The following is a 21,908-nucleotide window of genomic DNA, read 5'->3' as shown; positions in this document are numbered from 1 at the left end:
GAGGGTGTGTGGGGGTTGAGGGGGTGGGGGTGAATGAGGGTGAGAGGGGGTGAGGGGGTGAGGGTGAGGGTGACTGAGGGTGGGTGAGGGTGGGTGAGGGTGTGTGAAATGTTTGTTGATTTTTGTATTCATTAATGTGCCTTAGATAAATAACATGACAGTGGTTCACGATCAGCAAAGCATGATGCAATAGTAAAGAAACAGAGGTAACACGCAACATAACCAAGATATTTACAGAGAAATACACATTAGCTGATCATTCCAGGGCAAAGAAGGGCTTGCAAAGAAAGGTTTACAATGCCCTGCTGAGAGAACTGGGGACAATCCGATAGATACCAAAAAGAGGGCAACGCTTCTTCGCGAGTTTTGTTATCGAAATATGAAATCAATTGCATTGAACGCATAGTTACTTCTATAGGAATATTTTCACACGATGTATATAGATAGGAAATGCAATGTATAGTGATATATATGCACAAAAAACTTTTTTTGTTATTTCATCAAACTACATGAATATAACGGTATCCTTTTTGAAAACAAATAATAAAAAAGTGAATTCAATGAGTATCTAACTGATCACATATTATTTAAGATACTTGAATTGAACGAATTTTTTGAGAATTATATTCTCTGGGAACAGTGCACCCTGCATGTAGGCCCCGCTTACATTTTCCTTGAGACAATCCGATAGATGCATGCTAACATTTTCAAAGTCTTACGGCTTTGCGGGTGAAAGCTTTTTTTTTTTTTTTCCAAATCATTTTTATTGAAAAAAAAACAGGATACATGAGATATATTGTGCTGCGGCTGACACTAGAATGAATAACTGATACTAGATAAAATATCACTTTACATAGATGAATACATGTGTCAAATTATAAGAGATGTACCGCCATGATTGTAGTAGTAAATAAATAAATAAAATGAAGTAAAATAGAAAAAACATAGAAGAAAAATGCAGATATAAAATGCAAGTACAGAGTGCCGAATGTCATGTGCCCAATACAGATGTAATACATATCACACATCAAAGGTAGCGGTTTTTTCTCAATTAGTGTTACAGTACATTTACATACATCAGTTCGATAATCAGCAACCATTAGCAACAACAAGTACGCCTACGGGGGATCAAAGGAGAAGGAAGAGGCATCAAGGGATTTCCACAATTTCTTATTGGAAGTACGCCAGGGTGAAGAGTGGATGGCGCTCTTATCTGTACTTCTAATACAAGATACCCACTCTTGCCATGTCTTAATGGAGACTTTGGAGGCTTTCTTCCACTTACATAATATCAACTTACATGCCAAGGTGAGAAGTAATAATTTACAACAAGGGGTGGAGAGGGACAGAGTCTCTGAATTAAGCAGAAAGCTCTCACCCAGTCAAGAGATCAGGGCTAGATCCAACACCGTTTTTTAGCTCACTGCACCATCCCAGTTTCAGAACCTGGCTGTATGCAAATTAGTCTGTTCCTGTCCCAGTGCATGATGGGAACAGGGCAAACCAAACTACAAAAGCCAATTCTTACACTGGGAAGGAAACAAGCTCCCGGGGACCGGTTTCTGGCATTACAGCCGTCTTCGGCCCGGTTTGCTTGAATCCTGATGGTGCAATGAGCAAGGGTCTCACATCTGAGAATACCCTTCCACGCTTAGGGTGGACAAAATTATTTACAACAAGGGGTGGTGAGGGACAGAGTCTCTGAATTAAGCAGAAAGCTCTCACCCAGTCAAGAGATCAGGGCTAGATCCAACACCGTTTTTTAGCTCACTGCACCATCCCAGTTTCAGAACCTGGCTGTATGCAAATTAGTCTGTTCCTGTCCCAGTGCATGATGGGAACAGGGCAAACCAAACTACAAAAGCCAATTCTTACACTGGGAAGGAAACAAGCTCCCGGGGACCGGTTTCTGGCATTACAGCCGTCTTCGGCCCGGTTTGCTTGAATCCTGATGGTGCAATGAGCAAGGGTCTCACATCTGAGAATACCCTTCCACGCTTAGGGTGGACAAAATTATTTACAACAAGGGGTGGTGAGGGACAGAGTCTCTGAATTAAGCAGAAAGCTCTCACCCAGTCAAGAGATCAGGGCTAGATCCAACACCGTTTTTTAGCTCACTGCACCATCCCAGTTTCAGAACCTGGCTGTATGCAAATTAGTCTGTTCCTGTCCCAGTGCATGATGGGAACAGGGCAAACCAAACTACAAAAGCCAATTCTTACACTGGGAAGGAAACAAGCTCCCGGGGACCGGTTTCTGGCATTACAGCCGTCTTCGGCCCGGTTTGCTTGAATCCTGATGGTGCAATGAGCAAGGGTCTCACATCTGAGAATACCCTTCCACGCTTAGGGTGGACAAAATTATTTACAACAAGGGGTGGTGAGGGACAGAGTCTCTGAATTAAGCAGAAAGCTCTCACCCAGTCAAGAGATCAGGGCTAGATCCAACACCGTTTTTTAGCTCACTGCACCATCCCAGTTTCAGAACCTGGCTGTATGCAAATTAGTCTGTTCCTGTCCCAGTGCATGATGGGAACAGGGCAAACCAAACTACAAAAGCCAATTCTTACACTGGGAAGGAAACAAGCTCCCGGGGACCGGTTTCTGGCATTACAGCCGTCATCGGCCCGGTTTGCTTGAATCCTGATGGTGCAATGAGCAAGGGTCTCACATCTGAGAATACCCTTCCACGCTTAGGGTGGACAAAATTATTTACAACAAGGGGTGGTGAGGGACAGAGTCTCTGAATTAAGCAGAAAGCTCTCACCCAGTCAAGAGATCAGGGCTAGATCCAACACCGTTTTTTTAGCTCACTGCACCATCCCAGTTTCAGAACCTGGCTGTATGCAAATTAGTCTGTTCCTGTCCCAGTGCATGATGGGAACAGGGCAAACCAAACTACAAAAGCCAATTCTTACACTGGGAAGGAAACAAGCTCCCGGGGACCGGTTTCTGGCATTACAGCCGTCTTCGGCCCGGTTTGCTTGAATCCTGATGGTGCAATGAGCAAGGGTCTCACATCTGAGAATACCCTTCCACGCTTAGGGTGGACAAAATTATTTACAACAAGGGGTGGTGAGGGACAGAGTCTCTGAATTAAGCAGAAAGCTCTCACCCAGTCAAGAGATCAGGGCTAGATCCAACACCGTTTTTTAGCTCACTGCACCATCCCAGTTTCAGAACCTGGCTGTATGCAATTTAGTCTGTTCCTGTCCCAGTGCATGATGGGAACAGGGCAAACCAAACTACAAAAGCCAATTCTTACACTGGGAAGGAAACAAGCTCCCGGGGACCGGTTTCTGGCATTACAGCCGTCTTCGGCCCGGTTTGCTTGAATCCTGATGGTGCAATGAGCAAGGGTCTCACATCTGAGAATACCCTTCCACGCTTAGGGTGGACAAAATTATTTACAACAAGGGGTGGTGAGGGACAGAGTCTCTGAATTAAGCAGAAAGCTCTCACCCAGTCAAGAGATCAGGGCTAGATCCAACACCGTTTTTTAGCTCACTGCACCATCCCAGTTTCAGAACCTGGCTGTATGCAAATTAGTCTGTTCCTGTCCCAGTGCATGATGGGAACAGGGCAAACCAAACTACAAAAGCCAATTCTTACACTGGGAAGGAAACAAGCTCCCGGGGACCGGTTTCTGGCATTACAGCCGTCTTCGGCCCGGTTTGCTTGAATCCTGATGGTGCAATGAGCAAGGGTCTCACATCTGAGAATACCCTTCCACGCTGGTGAGGTGAGGTGAGAAGTAAGTCTAGCAGTTGACGGTCATTATCATTGGTCACAGCTGGGTCCAAGGCCCCCAGGATGACATAAACGAATTCTCTTGGAGGTTTAATTTTAATAACATGTTCTAAGCAGTTAAATATTTTCCCCCAGTAGTTCCTTAGGGAGGGGGCAATGAAAAAACATATGTGCTAGATCTCCCTCGGCAATTCCAACAGCTGGGGCTGTCTCTTAATTGGAGGGAAAGCTTATTTTTTATCTGTTATTTTGAGTGATTAAAGTAGCATTGCGAATTTTCTTCTGGCGCTGTGAAAACCAGCTAGAATCACAAGTTTTTCATGGAGACAACAGAGTTAGTAGCAAAGAACTGTTTTATGAGCGATTCACAGGATTTTTTTGTGGAATTCTGACTTCATACAGGAGAAAATGAAGGCTCACAAGCTTTGGAGTCTTATTATTCATCTCCATAGTACACGAGGAGAATGGGGCGGGTCTGCCAATCAGTAGGAAGCATTTAAATTCAAATAGGTGTTAACAAGAGGACTTGGAGAGATGTTTTGCTCTGCAGCAAAATGCCACATTTCACAGATAGAAAGCCATGGATTCAGTTTTAAAACTGTGGAGTGCCAAATGGGAACAAGCTCTTGGCATTGCTGTGGGGGAGGGGGGGGGGAGCGCATTCCTTTCAAGTCTGATGCGGCAGGCGGGGAGTGGCAGCCTTTGAAGTCTGATGCAAGGCACTGACAAATGGTGGTGTGTCACGTGGCAAGTTTGTGCACGTGCATACATCACATGAACTGTGGCTAATCCGTCGTTTTGGCAGACTTTTCGGACGGCTTACTAGAATCTCGACAAACAAGCAATGCTTTAGGTTGAGACCTAAAAAATAAAACATTGAATGAAATGGATCATGTAGGAGAAATGTTAGCTATATGACAATAAATATATTCAATTTGAAACTGCCTTTTGTGATGTGATTGTGGGTTTTTATTCTCCATGTTTGTTTGATTCATCTCTCAAAAAACGCTGATATTCTTCTATAAAGGGATCATTTTGTGTCCCTATGGCCCTAATGTTGAATGGTCAACATTTTTCACAATTTGTGTGTAAGAATTGTGTTATCCGACAGAACTCTTTGTAGTTTATGACTGTATACCCAGGTTCTGAGCGATACAGGGCAACCCCATTATATGTAATGGAAAATTCCCCGACAGCATCACTTGTTGACATCTACAGATCTAAGAGATAACATGGCTGTAACAGCTATGCACATTTATAGACATTCTACGGTCGTAGATGACACCTCTTCACATATAACTAGTTTCACCCTTTTGGAATGGTGCCTAAGTATGTCATGTATATTTGCAACTTTACAGGGGTAAGTCATATGAACATACCTGGCGTATTTTGTGAATCAGGCGCATTGTGTGCAACAGTACGATGCATTTGATCAGTGTCTGTGCATTATGCGGTCTGGTTAGCACGTTATTGGTACACTTCTCCAGATCATCACTGAAATCACTGGTATATTACTAACTGCATTTGTGTCGTATTTCTTTTCTCGGCAGAGACATAATGTACATGAAGGCAACAATGTTTCCTCATTTGTCAAAATTAATTCAGACAATTTAAAAACATCCTATGTCACAACATGTACTCGCTTGTACATCCACATATTTTAAACTATAGTAGATTTGAATTATTAGCTGTTAATATTTAATATTTTACTTTCTTGCAGGTGAAGAATGAAGTTGGTGATGTCAGTATCTTGGTTAATAATGCTGGGGTAGTTGTCTGTACTGAGCTTCTGAATATTAAGGATGACCTGATACAAAGAACATTTGATGTCAACATTATGGCTCATTTCTGGGTGAGTTAGACACTTATGGTTCATTCCTGGATGAGTTAGACAATATTGACTCAATTCTGGGTGAGTTAGACAATTATGATTCATTTCTGCATGAGTTGGACAATTATGGCTCAATTCTGGGTGAGTTAGACAATTATGATTCATTTCTGCATGAGTTAGACAATTATGGATAATTTCTGGGTGAGTTCATTCAAGTTATGGCTCATTTCTAGGTGAGTTAGACAAATATGGTTCATTTCTGGGTGAGTTAGACAATTATGGCTCATTTCTGGGTGAGTTAGACAATTATGGCTCATTTCTGGGTGAGTTAGACAATTATGGTTCATTTGTGGGTGAGTTAGACATATGTCATTCTAAAATTTGTGTATTGGGACCCCTCGCCTATGAAAACACTACAGGGATGTTTGTACTTGCCGGGATTCCCTGTTCAGCTCAGCCTGGGCTAGTAAGGTGATGTGCAGAACCAATGAAATTATGAAGCAGGTGAGGTATAAACGATGCCTCACGCTTAACAAAATTATGCATAAGAAAAGACAAACTTATCAGGGTAACGTGGCTGTAGGAATTCCAAAGTAGATGACAGGACACCGAGTATAACTCAGGACTTGTTTATTGACCATCCACTCTCCTCACTGAAGAGAGCACCAACATTCCATTGTCAGCTTCAGGGTGGGGGTACCAACTGGGGCCGAAGTGGAGGGGTGGACGGAAGATACCAATGGAAGATATAATTGCAACATATCTCCCTTCCATATAGGGTGACAGTAGGAAGGGAAGAAAACAGAATCCTGGTGTTTTTAAAAACTGAAAAAACAGCTGTGGAAGGAGGCTAACCAGAAACAGTACATTACAAATGTGCCCTTACAATGTTGTCAAAACTCCACCATTGACCATTTTCAAGTTGAACCACATTCTTAAGCATTTTGAAAATTTTACAAGGTGAGTAGTATTTACTTTGAGTAGCCCCCACTTTTTTGTTCTTTCTAGCTTGTACCATGTCACCTACCTCCCACTTGCAACTCTTCACCCCATGTTTTTGTCATACCACTGCTTGTAGTTGTCTTGGTGTTGCTTGATCTTTTCTACAGCTTCCTCCTGATCTACTTCTCTAGCCTCACCACCGCTTAACCAACTGGGATTCAATTTAGTACACAGTTCTCTACCATGCAATGACACAAAAGGTGAAATGCCAGTGACCTTAATAGGTGAGGTGTGGTATGCCCACAGACACTTCCTGAGTGAACCTTCTATGTCATGTCCATTGGTGGCAGCTAACTGTTTGCACGTTCCACTAAGCCATTGGCCTTCGGGCAATACAAAACTGTGGTCTCATGCTTTATGTCCATTTCCTTGAGGAATTCTCGCATTTCTTCTGAGGTGAACTGCACCCCGTTGTCGGTCACTAAGGTCGAAGGTATACCTTCTTCACAAAACACACCTTTCAAGAACTCAATCACCGACTTAGTGGTAACACTGTGTACAAACATCTGCTTGATCCAATGTGATGTGTAATCAATCAGGACCAGCATGAATCTCTTCTTTTCTCCTAATTCCTGCATAGGTCCGATGATGTCCATGGCCAACTTGCTCCACGGTTTGGTAGGCACTTTTTTTTTTTTTAAGTTTGAAGTTTATTAAGGCATAAAGAAGAAAAGACAGTTCATGAAAAAACAATCAGAAGTTATAGAAAGAAAAAATCTCTCTTACATCAGAATAATATTGATCAAAGAAATAATGTGAAGTAAAAACAATGGAAGTTAAAATTGTAGAAATATTGAGGATTGGGGAAAAAACATGGGAATCATACATCGCAGAAGTAACAACAAAAAAAAACAGAAAAGGAAATTAGGATGCATTAATAAATTTACATATACTAAGATAAAACATTTCACGGTGGTTTTTGAACTTCAACAGTACGTGGTGTAGAATTGGGAGAAGGCCTGGCAATTCTAGATAAATACTCGGTGAGGGGAAGCCATAGAAGGTCGCGTTTAATTGCTAGGGAAATAGGGGAGACAAAATTGGTGTCTAGACGGTGATTGAAACAAACCGCATTCCACCATGCAGAGAAAGAAACATCTTTGGCCTGTTTCCAATGTGATGTAATGTTATGGAAAGCAATGGCTATCAGGAGATCAAGTAGTTTGTGTTTATGGTGGGGTCATGGTAGGCACTTTAACTGGGGATAAAGGCGCCTTGTGCACTGCCTTGGATTTGTCACTTCTGGCACACGCCCCACACTCTTTTATGAGTTGTTCAGTCATGGCATCCATCCTGGGGAAACAGAAACTTGATCTTACCCTGACTTTGGTAGTGCTGCGTCCCAAATGGCCTTCATGTGCCAAGTCAATGACCTTCTTCCTGAGGCCTTTTGGTGGTACCACCCTGTTATTGCAATAGACTCTTCCTCCAATGACACGTAGTTCGTTCCTGACTTCCCAATAATCCACAATGCTAGCTTCATGTTCATTTCTCTTATTTGGCCATCCATTTTTCATGTATTCTCTTAGGGTACTTAACTCCTTGTCTTTCTTCATATTGTCTTCCCATTCTCTTTCTGTGCTGGCAGGTAACTCCATTTTTAAAATGGGACTGTCGAGAGCTTCTTCTGTGGCTTCCACTTCTGGTAATGGCGACCTCGACAGGAAATCCGCAATTTTATTTTCCTTGCCCGGTACATATTCTACGTTGAAGTTGTAATGTTCCAGTCCCAGGATCCACCTGCTGATACGAGGTGTGCAATTTTCTAGACCCTTCACTGAAAATATAAAGGTGAGGGGTTTATGATCAGTCCGGATGGTGAATCTTAGGCCCCACAGGAAAAATTTGAAATGTCTTACAGCCCAAAAACAGGCCAAGGCTTCCCTCTCGATTACAGAATAGTTCCGCTCAGGGTTTGTGAGACTCCTGGATGTAAAGGCGATGATCTTCTCATCCTTCCCGTCCTTCTGTATCAAGGTTGCACCCAGGCCATTGTTTGAAGCATCAGTAGCCAGTATTGTTCTCTTGGATGGGTCAAAGGTACCTAAAGCCGGTGAGTTTATTAAATCATTCTTTAAGGAGTTCGCCACTGCTTCTTGTTCTTCATTCCACATGTAATCCTTGTTTTTCTTCAAGAGTTCTCTCATCGGTTCGCACTTGGCAGCAAAGTTGTCAACATACTTGGACATATACTCCATAAGCCCAAGGAAAGACTTGAGTTCTTCTTTATTCTTGGGATGGGGAGCCTCAGTTACCGCCTGGATCAAACTGCTCTTAGGTCTGAAACCATCTTCTGATATCGAATGACCCAAGTATTCTACTTCTTTTACTTTTATTCTGCATTTTTCCCTTTTTACAGTTAGCCCCGCACCCGTAAGTCTTCTGAAGACTTGTCTTAGTACATTGTCATGTTCATCCTGGTATGATCATAGACAAGTATGTCATCTTGGAAACACATAATACGTTCGACACCCTCCAAAATATTCTGCATGGCTTTTTGAAAAATAGCTGCTGCGGGCGCCAGCCCAAAAGGAATCCTTTTAAACATGAATGCCCCAAATGGGGTGATGAACGCTGTGAGTGGTCTCGATTCTGGATGGAGCTCAATTTGGTGATATGCCATGGATAGATCTATCACACTAAAATACTTTGCAGGACCCATGGTGCTCATCATTTCATTAATTATGGGCAATGGATGTCTTTCTACCCAAATATTGTCGTTGAGACTGCGCAAATCTACACAGAGACGAATCCCTTCCCCATTGGACTTGGCCGCGATAACAATCGGGGCCAACCATTCTGAGCAGTTTATGGGTTGGATTATGTCTAACTTGCATAGCTTACACAACTCTTCCTCAAGGGGATCTTGCAACTTATGTGGCACAGGACGTAACTTGTGTACAACTGGTCTAGCGTTGTATTTCAACCTGATCCTATGTTGGAACTTGTGCAGACATCCTAGCTCCTCCTTAAATAGCTGATTGAAATCTTCACAAATGTTTTCACTCTTTTGGGACCTGTCTGTGAGCATAACCTGTTCAACACTATTTGGGTCTAAGATGATACCCAGCTCTTTCTGGTGGACCCACCCGAGTAGATTGGACCCTGATTCCACTACATACACCGTCCCATAAGTTTTCCTGTCCTTAAAACATATCAGCACATTTTTCATGCCTAATAGAGGTATGGTTCCTTTGTTGTATCCTGTAGGAGAAATGTCAGGCATTTTTAACTCATAGGACCCGGACCCTCCAGATATGCCCCCGCCGCCCAACTACCCTAGACATGCAGGATCCCCACATTTGAAATCACCAGAGATTCGGGTGGGGTCATGTGGCCATGTTTATTCACCACATTGTATAAACATGACAAGCAATAACATGCATATCTAAAATCACAAGTTATAACATAACTACATTTATGAGCATATCAGCTCTATCACCTTCCCAACCCTAAGGGAGGAACACCATCTGGTTCGCATCTCGCAACTGGGTATCCTACGCCAAGTGCCGTGCACCTGCCCCTTAGAGAGGTGGGTCCCGCCCTTCTATCCTTGTCCGCCATTACCGGGGGCCCACCTCTCGACCACCAGGCTGCCCCGGGTCGCCCGGGAGGCTCAAAATCTGTCGCCCTAGCCTCCCCAGCCGGTGGTCACTTCCGCCCAGTGGAGAGCTTGCCATATCCCCCCTCAGAGCTGGCCTATGGAGCCCGGCAAGCGGGCTCCCATCCATCTTGTTTAGCCACCATTTACTGATCGCAGGTCTCTTCTCCGCAGAACGCCCCCCAAACCATTAATCTAAGGGACAGGTGGGTGGGAGTTTCGGGAAGCCGGCACGGATCACGAGAATGGCCAGGTGCCGGCGTGAGCAGTCAGGTATCCAGGAGTGATAGTGGGAACAGAGACCCCAGTCACAGGGAGTTGACCCTAAATAGGCCCAGAGTCTCCACCCCCTGACCCTCGGGTCACGCGATATCGCCGAAGCGGAAATGGGTCGGCCGGACGCTGATTGGGCCGTCCGCCCGACCAACCACCAGAGACCAGGAGCGGGCGGGTCCGGAGAGGCCGGGTCCTAAGTGCGCGCGTCGGGATTCTCCGCGCTTGTCATAGGACCCGGACCCTCCAGATATGCCCCCGCCGCCCAACTACCCTAGACATGCAGGATCCCCACATTTGAAATCACCAGAGATTCGGGTGGGGTTAAAAAGGCCATGTTTATTCACCACATTGTATAAACATGACAAGCAATAACATGCATATCTAAAATCACAAGTTATAACATAACTACATTTATGAGCATATCAGCTCCATCACCTTCCCAACCCTAAGGGAGGAACACCATCTGGTTCGCATCTCGCAACTGGGTATCCTACGCCAAGTGCCGTGCACCTGCCCCTTAGAGAGGTGGGTCCCGCCCTTCTATCCTTGTCCGCCATTACCGGGGGCTCACCTCTCGACCACCAGGCTGCCCCGGGTCGCCCAGGAGGCTCGAAATCTGTCGCCCTAGCCTCCCCAGCCGGTGGTCACTTCCTCCCAGTGGAGAGCTTGCCATATCCCCCCTCAGAGCTGGCCTATGGAGCCCGGCAAGCGGGCTCCCATCCATCTTGTTTAGCCGCCATTTACTGATCGCAGGTCTCTTCTCCGCCACAAGGGTGGCCAAGTCCCACAGGTCTGACACCCTCCCCACCTGCGTTCAGAATAAATTACCAAAGTTCTTGGATAAAAGTATCAGTTCCATAGTCCGACAAATGCACCCCATCCTGGTGCTACATTGCTTCTCTGGAAATCATCCGGTGCTGGAGTTAGCGCAAGCGGCCCTTCGCTGAGCACAACCTTGCTAGCTCGCCGTTCAATCGCCTCACCGAGACGTTCAAAGATCTAGGACGCACTCCTGGGCCCCATGCCCTGCGTGATATCATGCCAGACCAGACTATTTTTGTCGATGGGAACTCATGCCCCAGCCAGGCAAACTCTGCTAGTAGGGCTTCCTTGACAGCCATGCCCCCCCTGTCGACCATGTCGTTGCCTCCCAAATGCAAAATAATCCAATCCGGCGATTTGCGCTCTCGTGCCCTGAGCTCCTCGACGCTCCGCCTCAAGTGTCGGATCCGCATCCCTCCAACGCCATGCCATACGAATTCGGTCTCGCCCAATGCGGCCGGTTTCACCACCTCTCTTCGCTGCAAGCGCACCGCCGCAAAAGTCGCAAAATGGTTGTTGCTGCCACACCTGTAGGGGAGCCTCAGTTACCGCCTGGATCAAACTGCTCTTAGGCCTGAAACCATCTTCTGATATCGAATGACCCAAGTATTCTACTTCTTTTACTTTTATTCTGCATTTTTCCCTTTTTACAGTTAGCCCAGCACCCGTAAGTCTTCTGAAGACTTGTCTTAGTACATTGTCATGTTCATCCTGGTATGATCATAGACAAGTATGTCATCTTGGAAACACATGGTACGTTCGACACCCTCCAAAATATTCTGCATGGCTTTTTGAAAAATAGCTGCTGCGGGCGCCAGCCCAAAAGGAATCCTTTTAAACATGAATTCCCCAAATGGGGTGATGAACGCTGTGAGTGGTCTCGATTCTGGATGGAGCTCAATTTGGTGATATGCCATGGATAGATCTATCACACTAAAATACTTTGCAGGACCCATGGTGCTCAGCATTTCATTAATTATGGGCAATGGATGTCTTTCTACCCAAATATTGTCGTTGAGACTGCGCAAATCTACACAGAGACAAATCCCTTCCCCATTGGACTTGGCCGCGATAACAATCGGGGCCAACCATTCTGAGCAGTTTATAGGTTGGATTATGTCTAACTTCCATAGCTTACACAACTTTTCCTCAAGGGGATATTGCAACTTATGTGGCACAGGACGTAACTTGTGTACAACTGGTCTAGCGTTGTATTTCAACCTGATCCTATGTTGGAACTTGTGCAGACATCCTAGCTCCTCCTTAAATAGCTGATTGAACTCTTCACAAATGTTTTCACTCTTTTGGGACCTGTCTGTGAGCATAACCTGTTCAACACTATTTGGGTCTAAGATGATACCCAGCTCTTTCTGGTGGACCCACCCGAGTAGATTGGACCCTGATTCCACTACATACACCGTCCCATAAGTTTTCCTGTCCTTAAAACATATCAGCACATTTTTCATACCTAACAGAGGTATGGTTCCTTTGTTGTATCCTGTAGGAGAAATGTCAGGCATTTTTAACTCATTTACATTGCTATTACCCATGGACACAAAATCACTTTTTTTTCAGTAGGGTGAACGGTGAGCATGAATCAGCATACATTTCTACACATCTGTTATCAATGAACAATGCAAAATTATTTTTCCACCTCTATGCTCTATGCATTTTACTTCCTTACTTGCGCCCCACTCCATGTTCCTCTCCTGTTCTCTGGTGTGCGGTTCTCCATCTCTACATACTCTCGTGAAATGCCCTCTCCTATTACATTTTTTACAGGTGACATACCTGGCAGGGCATTGGTAAAAAGTCGCAAAATGGGTGTTGCTGCCACACCTGTAGCATTTAGGCCCCTTCTCTCTGTTATCTACTCTAATGCTGCTGTTCTCTTTTACTTTCACCTTGTACACTTCATTCTTGTCCTCCTCATCATTAATAGAAGGTACAACCTCGCTGCTGGGTTTCATTTCCTTAATGCAGGCGTTTTGTTAGCTCACAGCTCTTGAGGCACAGCCGGGAGCAGGGACAGACAAATCTTTTTAAAACTGCACAGATTTACTTGTAATTTTAAAGCGCCGTACCTGCACCACCCTTTCCCCACGCAGCAGACTGCATGCTGACGTAGGCAAAGGATTCACAGTTGTAGTGACTTGATTGGCCTGTCGCCAGGACACGCCCACTACCGAAGCCACGCCCCCTTTGACACAAAACGCGCGCTGATCACGAGCGCTGCGTTTGTTAGCTCACAGCTCTTGAGGCACAGCCGGGAGCAGGGACAGACAAATCTTTATAAACTGCACAGATTTACTTGTAATTTTAAAGCGCCGTACCTGCACCACCCTTTCCCCACGCAGCAGACTGCATGCTGATGTAGGCAAAGGATTCACAGCTGTAGCGACTGGATTGGCCTGTCGCCAGGACACGCCCACTACCGAAGCCACGCCATCTTTGACACAAAACTCGCGCTGATCACGAGCGCTGCGTTTGTTAGCTCACAGCTCTTGAGGCACAGCCGGGAGCAGGGACAGACAAATCTTTTTAAAACTGCACAGATTTACTTGTAATTTTAAAGCGCCGTACCTCCACCACCCTTTCCCCACGCAGCAGACTGCATGCTGACGTAGGCAAAGGATTCACAGCTGTAGCGACTGGATTGGCCTGTCGCCAGGACACGCCCACTACCGAAGCCACGCCCCCTTTGACACAAAACGCGCGCTGATCACGAGCACTGCGTTTGTTAGCTCACAGCTCTTGAGGCACAGCCGGGAGCAGGGACAGACAAATCTTTTTAAAACTGCACAGATTTACTTGTAATTTTAAAGCGCCGTACCTGCACCACCCTTTCCCCACGCAGCAGACTGCATGCTGACGTAGGCAAAGGATTCACAGCTGTAGCGACTGGATTGGCCTGTCGCCAGGACACGCCCACTACCGAAGCCACGCCCCCGTTGACACAAAACGCGCGCTGATCACGAGCGCTGCGTTTGTTAGCTCACAGCTCTTGAGGCACAGCCGGGAGCAGGGACAGACAAATCTTTTTAAAACTGCACAGATTTACTTGTAATTTTAAAGCGCCGTACCTGCACCACCCTTTCCCCACGCAGCAGACTGCATGCTGATGTAGGCAAAGGATTCACAGCTGTAGCGACTGGATTGGCCTGTCGCCAGGACACGCCCACTACCGAAGCCACGCCCCCTTTGACACAAAACGCGCGCTGATCACGAGCGCTGCGTTTGTTAGCTCACAGCTCTTGAGGCACAGCCGGGAGCAGGGACAGACAAATCTTTTTAAAACTGCACAGATTTACTTGTAATTTTAAAGCGCCGTACCTGCACCACCCTTTCCCCACGCAGCAGACTGCATGCTGACGTAGGCAAAGGATTCACAGCTGTAGCGACTGGATTGGCCTGTCGCCAGGACACGCCCACTACCGAAGCCACGCCCCCTTTGACCCCCCCTCCCTCTGCTACAAAGCATGTGCCTCCACCGGAAGCGCAGCGGACGAGCGCAGCGGGCGCAACGAATGCGCGCCGAAGGCGCGCATAAGGCAAGCTCGTCTGCGCTCGTCCACGCCGAGACCGGGCTCAGGGCCCCCCCCCCTACCCGTTGCACACAAGCCCAGGATGCGCTCAGATACAGCAGGAGCACACTCATGCTACTGAACGCACAGGCAGGAAAAACTGAGTGCCCTCGCTTAGCTCCTTATGCAGTACAACAGGACGATAGAACTTGCCCTCACTGTCTAGTCCGGCTTCCATACATCAACCCCCTCCCCCCTAAATCTATCCTGATGCCTTATCCTAGCCCTGACAACATCAAGACCCGTTCCCCATCTACCCAAGGTGGAACCGAGCCCAGCATTATAGGGGAATTAATCAACGGACTGCTAAATGTCCGATCACTCCCAAAACACGCCACTGAAATACAGCTTCTGATCGAGACTAACAACCTCGACATCCTGTTCCTAACAGAGACATGGATGGCTGAAGGGATAGAGTCAGAGCTAGGCCTAGCATGCCCTGACGGTTTCAAGATCATTCAGAAACCTAGACACTCAGGTCGAGGAGGAGGCCTGGGGGTCATTTTCAGGGAACAACTAAACATCACTACCCTGGAAGTTGACACCGTTCCCTCTGTTGAAATCCTCGGGATTTCTATAAAACATGATTCCGAACATTGCCTCACGGCCCTGGTATGTTACAGACCTCCGGGGCACTTCAATGCCTCCCAACAGCAGAAATTTATCTCGGTCATAAATAATATGTCTATCTCCCACAACAGGCTGCTGATACTGGGCGATTTTAACATATGGGACAATGACCAACTACGTACGGCCCTGCACAACATCACTCAATCCTGCCACAATCTAGGGCTGAAACAGTGGATAAACACTCCTACACATATACTAGAAAACACGCTTGATCTAATTTTTGCGGCAGAAGACTCACTGACCTTAGACTCTACTCTCCCAGTAGGCTGGTCAGACCACTATCTCCTCAGGTTCAAATCCCATACCCCGTCCCACACAGGATCCAAGAGACCGCATGTTAAAACCTTCCTAGGTCGCGACTGGAAGAACCTGTTAAAGAGGAAAGAGGAGGGAAAGCTCGATTTACACCAGATCGGGGCCTCGTTCAAAATAGAGAATGATGTCACCACAAACTATCTCTCCTTTTGCCACGAAACCACAAAAAAACTTGATGCCATCATCCCACTGAAAACAATCACAAAAAGGGGAAAACCCTCCGCCCCCTGGTATACAGAAAGCGCGTTGGAGGATCACCATCCTACAATACAAGAAAGAAATAACCATAGCCAAATCCAACTACTTTGCCGAGATCATCCTCAAAAGCTCCAATAAGACCCGGGATACCTTCAGGATTATCAAAGAACTCTCTCACTCCGCCTGTGCTAACAGCCAAATCAAGCCCTCACAAGAACTCTGCGATGGACTTGCAGTGTTCTTTCAGGACAAAATCAGTAAAATCGTAGATGGCATGAAGAGCTATCCCACCTCCTCAATGCCAGACAACAGTTCTCTATCGAACGACACCCACCCCCTCTCAAATGCTATCATGGAAAACTTCTTGATCCCCTCGGAACAGGAATTTCTAACAACTGCCCTCAATACCTCCTCAGGCTCTCCTCTAGACCCTCTTCCCCACAGAATAGCAAAGAAATTTGAGGACGATGTTCTACCAGCTCTGCACCAACTATGCAATCAATCTCTGCGTACAGGCTCCGTGCCCAAAGACTGGAAACTGGCGATTGTCACCCCGCTCTTAAAAAAACCAGATCTGGACCCCAACTGCCAGAAAAACTACCGACCCATATCCCTCTTACCATACCCAATAAAGATCATAGAGAGATGGGTCAGCAGATCCCTAGCCCTCTTCCTAGAAACCAACAACATCCTGGAAGAGGAGCAGTTTGGCTTCAGACCAGTACATGGAACGGAGTCAGCCCTGCTGACAGTCATGGATGACCTGCGAATGAGGGCGGACAGGGGAGAATCAGCAACTCTGATTCTGCTAGACCTGTCCGCCGCATTCGATACGGTGAACCACGACATTCTGATTGAAAGACTGAGGAACATCGGAGTCGGAGGGGTCGCGCTTGACTGGTTCCGCTCCTACCTGACAGACAGATGGCAGGCAGTGGCAATCCCCCCCTACCAATCAGAATTCATCAAAGTCCCGCACGGGGTCCCGCAAGGGTCTGCTATCGGTCCCATACTTTTTAATATATACATGCAACCCCTGATGCGGATCATTAAAAACCATGGCATCAGTGTGACAAACTACGCAGATGATACCCAGCTGATAATCTCGCTTGACGGTACCCAAGCAAGCTCCATGGAAACCTTCCACACTTGTATGCTGGAAATGTCTCTTTGGCTCAACCAGAACTCACTAAAATGTAACAGTGAGAAAACTGAAATACTGCACTGCACGGTAGGTAAAATCCCCAAAAATCTTCCACCAGACTTTTGGCCTCAGTCAATAGGGGATTCTCCTACCCCAGTGAGCTCAGTCAAAAATCTCGGAGTCACTATCAACAACAAACTAAGCCTTGAGACAAACGTCAACAAGCAGGTCAGCTGCTGTTTCGCCCTACTGAGAGGACTCCGCAGGCTGCTACCTCTTCTGCCCCCACAGACCAGAACCGACATAGTCAGGTGCACTATCCTCAGTCGCCTGGATTACTGCAACGCTCTCCTGCTGGAATCCCCTGCCTATCTCATATCCAGACTTCAGAGTGTTCAGGCAGCTGCAGCCAAACTGGCACTTTCCCGTGAGCGAAGATCCTCTACCACCCTTGCCCTGGCCGACCTACATTGGCTGCCTATACACCAAAGGATCTGCTTTAAATCCCTATGTATCGTCTTCAGGGCAGTTCATGGGCTAGGCCCACGACCACTCCAGAACAAATTCAAGTGGTACGAGCCCACCCGGTCCCTCCGATCCTCATCCCTACACTTCATTAGTGTCCCTAGGATCAAGAAAGCAACCTGCGGGGGACGAGCTTTCAGCATTGCTGCAGCCCACCTCTGGAACAACCTCCCCATCGACATCAGAAAAATCAATGACCTTCTGACCTTTCGGAAAAAAGTAAAAACCTGGCTTTTTCCAAAAAACTCTCCCAAAACTCTTCGCCATAAATAAACTTATTCTCCTATCCACGCTCCTGCCCCCCATAAAGCTGTAGCCACATAACTAAGCGCCAGGATGCCCGCAGGGTTTCAGAGCGCTCTATAAATGCCATAAATAAAATGCATCTTGCGGTATGCTCAACCGATTTAGCTATTTCAATAGCTTCCCTTAACCCTGGGTCTTTTGCCAGCAATTTTTCTTGAATGCGTGGGTTATTGGTGCAGCTAACCAGCTGGTCTCTTAATAGGGACTCAGTAAGATTACCAAACTCACATAGTGGAGTAAGACCCCACAGAGATGCAATGTAATTCTGCACTGACTCTTGTTTTCCTTGGCTTCTCTTAAAGAACTTGTGGCGTTCTAACACTACAATTACCCTGTCACCAAAATGATTTTCTAATTTGCCCATGGTTTGCTCATAAACATCTACTTCTCCTTCCCCCTCCCCCTCCTGTTCTTGCACTGGCAATGACTCATACACTTTGCGCCCCTGTATGCCCAAATTATGCAGTAAAATGTGTTTTTTCCTTTCAGCCTTGTATCTTTCACCCCCTATCGCTATTAGGTAGGATACCGAACAACTTCACCCACTCCTTCCAACTAATTTCCGGTTCTCCTATATCATTCAAAAAGGGCGGGGTTGACTCATGCTAGCGGCCGCCATAATTCACCTGGATAAATAAGGCAACTGAAGGATGGACTGAAAACACTATAGGCTTCCAAAGGCAAGCTTGGTTATGACCTTTCTGCAACAGTAAAATATACACCTTTATCAAAATTAAAAATACGTATGGGTACTGAGTGCTTCACAACATCACACAGATTTAGAATCCATAACGATTTCCAAAATACCAAATAACCCTAATACAGGTCCCTTGTTAAGGTTATAGTTCCAGGGTGAAAGGAGGATTACTCATTAAAGTACCTGTTTTCCACAAGGTCAGACTTCAGACCCGTACACTCACCACCGTGTGTACAGCTAGTCGAAGTACTTATACAGGATAGAATTTCACAGTTATTCCTGAAGGTGACTGAATGACTTCCTGACTGCAAATTTCCCGACGTTGCAAACACACAAGATCGGGCAAAATTCACCTTGTTTTGGCTCTGATACAATTGACTTCCAGGTTTTGAAGATCGCATGGCCCTCAGTGGTTGGTGCGCCGTGAAACGTCGAATGAATCCGGTCTTCGTCAGCTGACGTGATAGAACGTCCTGACTGAAACGCAGCTGCAGTAAAACGGCAATGGCTGCTGACAGGAATTGGCCTTCCACATGCTACTGCGACGCCTGCTTGTCTGGCCTTAATCCCAGTAACTTGACTGAACCTCTGAGGGAAATGATGAGGAGACGACGACGGTGGCTTGCTCTCACTAGACGATCTCCCACTGGCTTGACTGTCAGAAGCTGTCGCACAACTATTTCCCCTGACGAGCCAGGACTTCAACTGAATACCCCAAACGCCTCACACCCCCCACTCTGAGGCAGGGCTCCCTCCGGCAGAGATGTCAGGTATGTGGCAAGGGAATTCTAATATACCGCCGACTTCCGATACCATTGACCTGGAGTTACAACGTCAAAGCCACTGTCGAAATGACACAATGCTCTGCGACTTGCTCAAATTAGGGTCCGAATACTCTTCTTTTCCCGACGCTCTCGGTGGCGGTCGCTCCCCGCGCTCCCTGCTGACCTGTGATATAGCTGAGCAGTGATCCTCTACTCAGGCCGTGCACAACTGCTGCCTGCTGCCTGTGGTATCGTTGAGCTGCGCTCTGTGCTCTGCGCCTGATTAACTGCTGCCTGCCTTACGATTGAGCGCTGTGCCTCGTTAACATTGGTCCAATTACTGTGTTATGCATTTTGTGCTGTTCTAGTCTGTATCGCTCGATTGTGTAAATTAGACCTTCATTTGTTCATTAATATCACTCGTTTACAGCGTATCCCCACATTGTGCCCCATCCTGTTCCGGTTTCACTTTTGCGGCCATTTGGTTGTTGTTGTGCCTCGGAGCCCGTCCTCTCCACTCCGCCCCCGCCTCCCAGCTGCTCCTCCCTCCCACGAACTGATTAGGCTTGCCCCGTCCCCAGAAGCGCTGTGACCATCCCGATGCTCTCAGTGTCGGTCACTCTCCCCACGCTCCCTGCTGACCTGTGATATAGCTAAGCAGTGACCCTCTACTCACGCCGTGCACAACTGCTGCCTGCTGCCTGTGGTATCGTTGAGCTGCGCTCTGTGCTCTGCGCCTGATTAACTGCTGCCTGCCTTACGATTGAGCGCTGTGCCTCGTTAACATTGGTCCAATTACTGTGTTATGCATTGTGTGCTGTCCTAGTCTGTATCGCTCGATTGTGTAAATTAGACCTTCATTTGTTTATTAATATCGCTCGTTTCCCACAGCGTATCCCCTCATTGTGCCCAATCCTGTTCCCGTTTCACTTTTGCGGTCATTTGGTTGTTGTTGTGCCTCAGAGCCGGTCCTCTCCACCCCGCCCCTGCCTCCCAGCTGCTCCTCCCTCCCACGAACTGATTAGGCTTGCCCCGTTCCCAGAAGTGCTGTGACCATCCCGACGCTCTCGGTGGCGGTCGCTCCCCACGCTCCCTGCTGTCCTGTGATTTAGCTGAGCAGTGATCCTCTACTCACGCTGTGCACAACTGCTGCCTGCTGCCTGCTGCCTGTGGTATCGTTGAGCTGCGCTCTGTGCTCTGCGCCTGATTAACTGCTGCCTGCCTTACAATTGAGCGCTGTGCCTCGTTAACATTGGTCCAATTACTGTGTTATGCATTTTGTGCTGTCCTAGTCTGTATCGCTCGATTGTGTAAATTAGACCTTCATTTGTTTATTAATATCGCTTGTTTCCCACAGCGTATCCTCACATTGTGCCCCATCCTGTTCCGGTTTCACTTTTGCGGCCATTTGGTTGTTGTTGTGCCTCGGAGCCCGTCCTCTCCACCCCGCCCCCGCCTCCCAGCTGCTCCTCCCTCGCTCCGCCCCCTCCACTATCCACATATGACAGTTGCAATTGCGCGCAGCATTCACGCGCAGCGGTCGCGCCCTATGCGCGCCGAAGGTGCGCCAAAGGTAAGCCCGTCTACGCCCGTCCGCGCCTGGACCGCGCCCAGCGCCAGACCCCCTGGCCCCCGCAATACCCACTCCACCCGCATAACGTATGACGCCGCTACCCTCTCTGCACTCAACCCCGGACGCACACCACAATGCTGCCAAGCTGCCCCAGGACACACCCATGGACCATTCGCCTGCCACTCCTGCAAGTTCGCCTGAATCAGGACCCACACCAAATCCCCTTCCTCCAAATACAGCTCCGACTCTAACCACCTGAAGTGCATCCTACTGAACACCCGCTCGGTCCACAGACAGGCCACTGAACTCTGGGACCTACTCGACACTGCATCGCCGGACGTCGCCTTCCTTACAGAAACCTGGATGAACGCCTCATCAGCGCCCGACATCGCAATAGTCATCCCGGACGCTTACAAGATCATCCGAAAGGACCGCACCAACCAAACAGGAGGAGGCATCGCCATCATCCATAAGAACACCATCCAAATCACGACCAGCTCCGACGTTAACCTCGCGACCGCTGAACACCTTCACTTCCAGATCCACACCGACCCCAGGACCACACTTAGAGGCACCCTCATCTACAGACCACCAGGAAACCGCACACAATTCAACGAAGACATCACTGACTTCATCAGTCCACATGCCCTCACCTCCGAGAACTACATTCTACTGGGAGGCCTCAACTTCCACCTGGAAAAGAAAAACGACAGCAACACCACCACCCTTCTGGACAACCTGGCCAATCTCGGACTCAAACAACTTGTTGACACCCCCACCCACTTAGCCGGACACACGCTCGACCCTATCTTCACCTCCAGCAAACACATCTCCTTCGATCACACCACAGCTCTCCATTGGACGGACCACAGCTGCGTTCACTTCAGCTAC

The 21,908-nt window shown here is 47.4% G+C and overlaps 1 protein-coding gene across 1 annotated transcript in view; it reads left to right on the top strand.

The window, feature by feature from the left end:
* LOC147727987 (estradiol 17-beta-dehydrogenase 11-like) overlaps positions 1 to 21,908 on the top strand; it is a 287,990-nt gene that overhangs the window by 147,218 nt on the left and 118,864 nt on the right. The window contains exon 3 of the mRNA XM_086961899.1: positions 5,470 to 5,601. Within this exon, the coding sequence (XP_086818025.1) occupies positions 5,470 to 5,601 (132 nt within the window). The remainder of the gene's footprint in view (positions 1 to 5,469; positions 5,602 to 21,908) is intronic.

The sequence above is a fragment of the Lissotriton vulgaris genome, chromosome 3_1, assembly GCF_964263255.1.
Source record: "Lissotriton vulgaris chromosome 3_1, aLisVul1.2, whole genome shotgun sequence".
Classification (NCBI taxonomy): domain Eukaryota; kingdom Metazoa; phylum Chordata; class Amphibia; order Caudata; family Salamandridae; genus Lissotriton; species Lissotriton vulgaris.
This window is presented reverse-complemented; position numbering and strand designations above follow the sequence as displayed.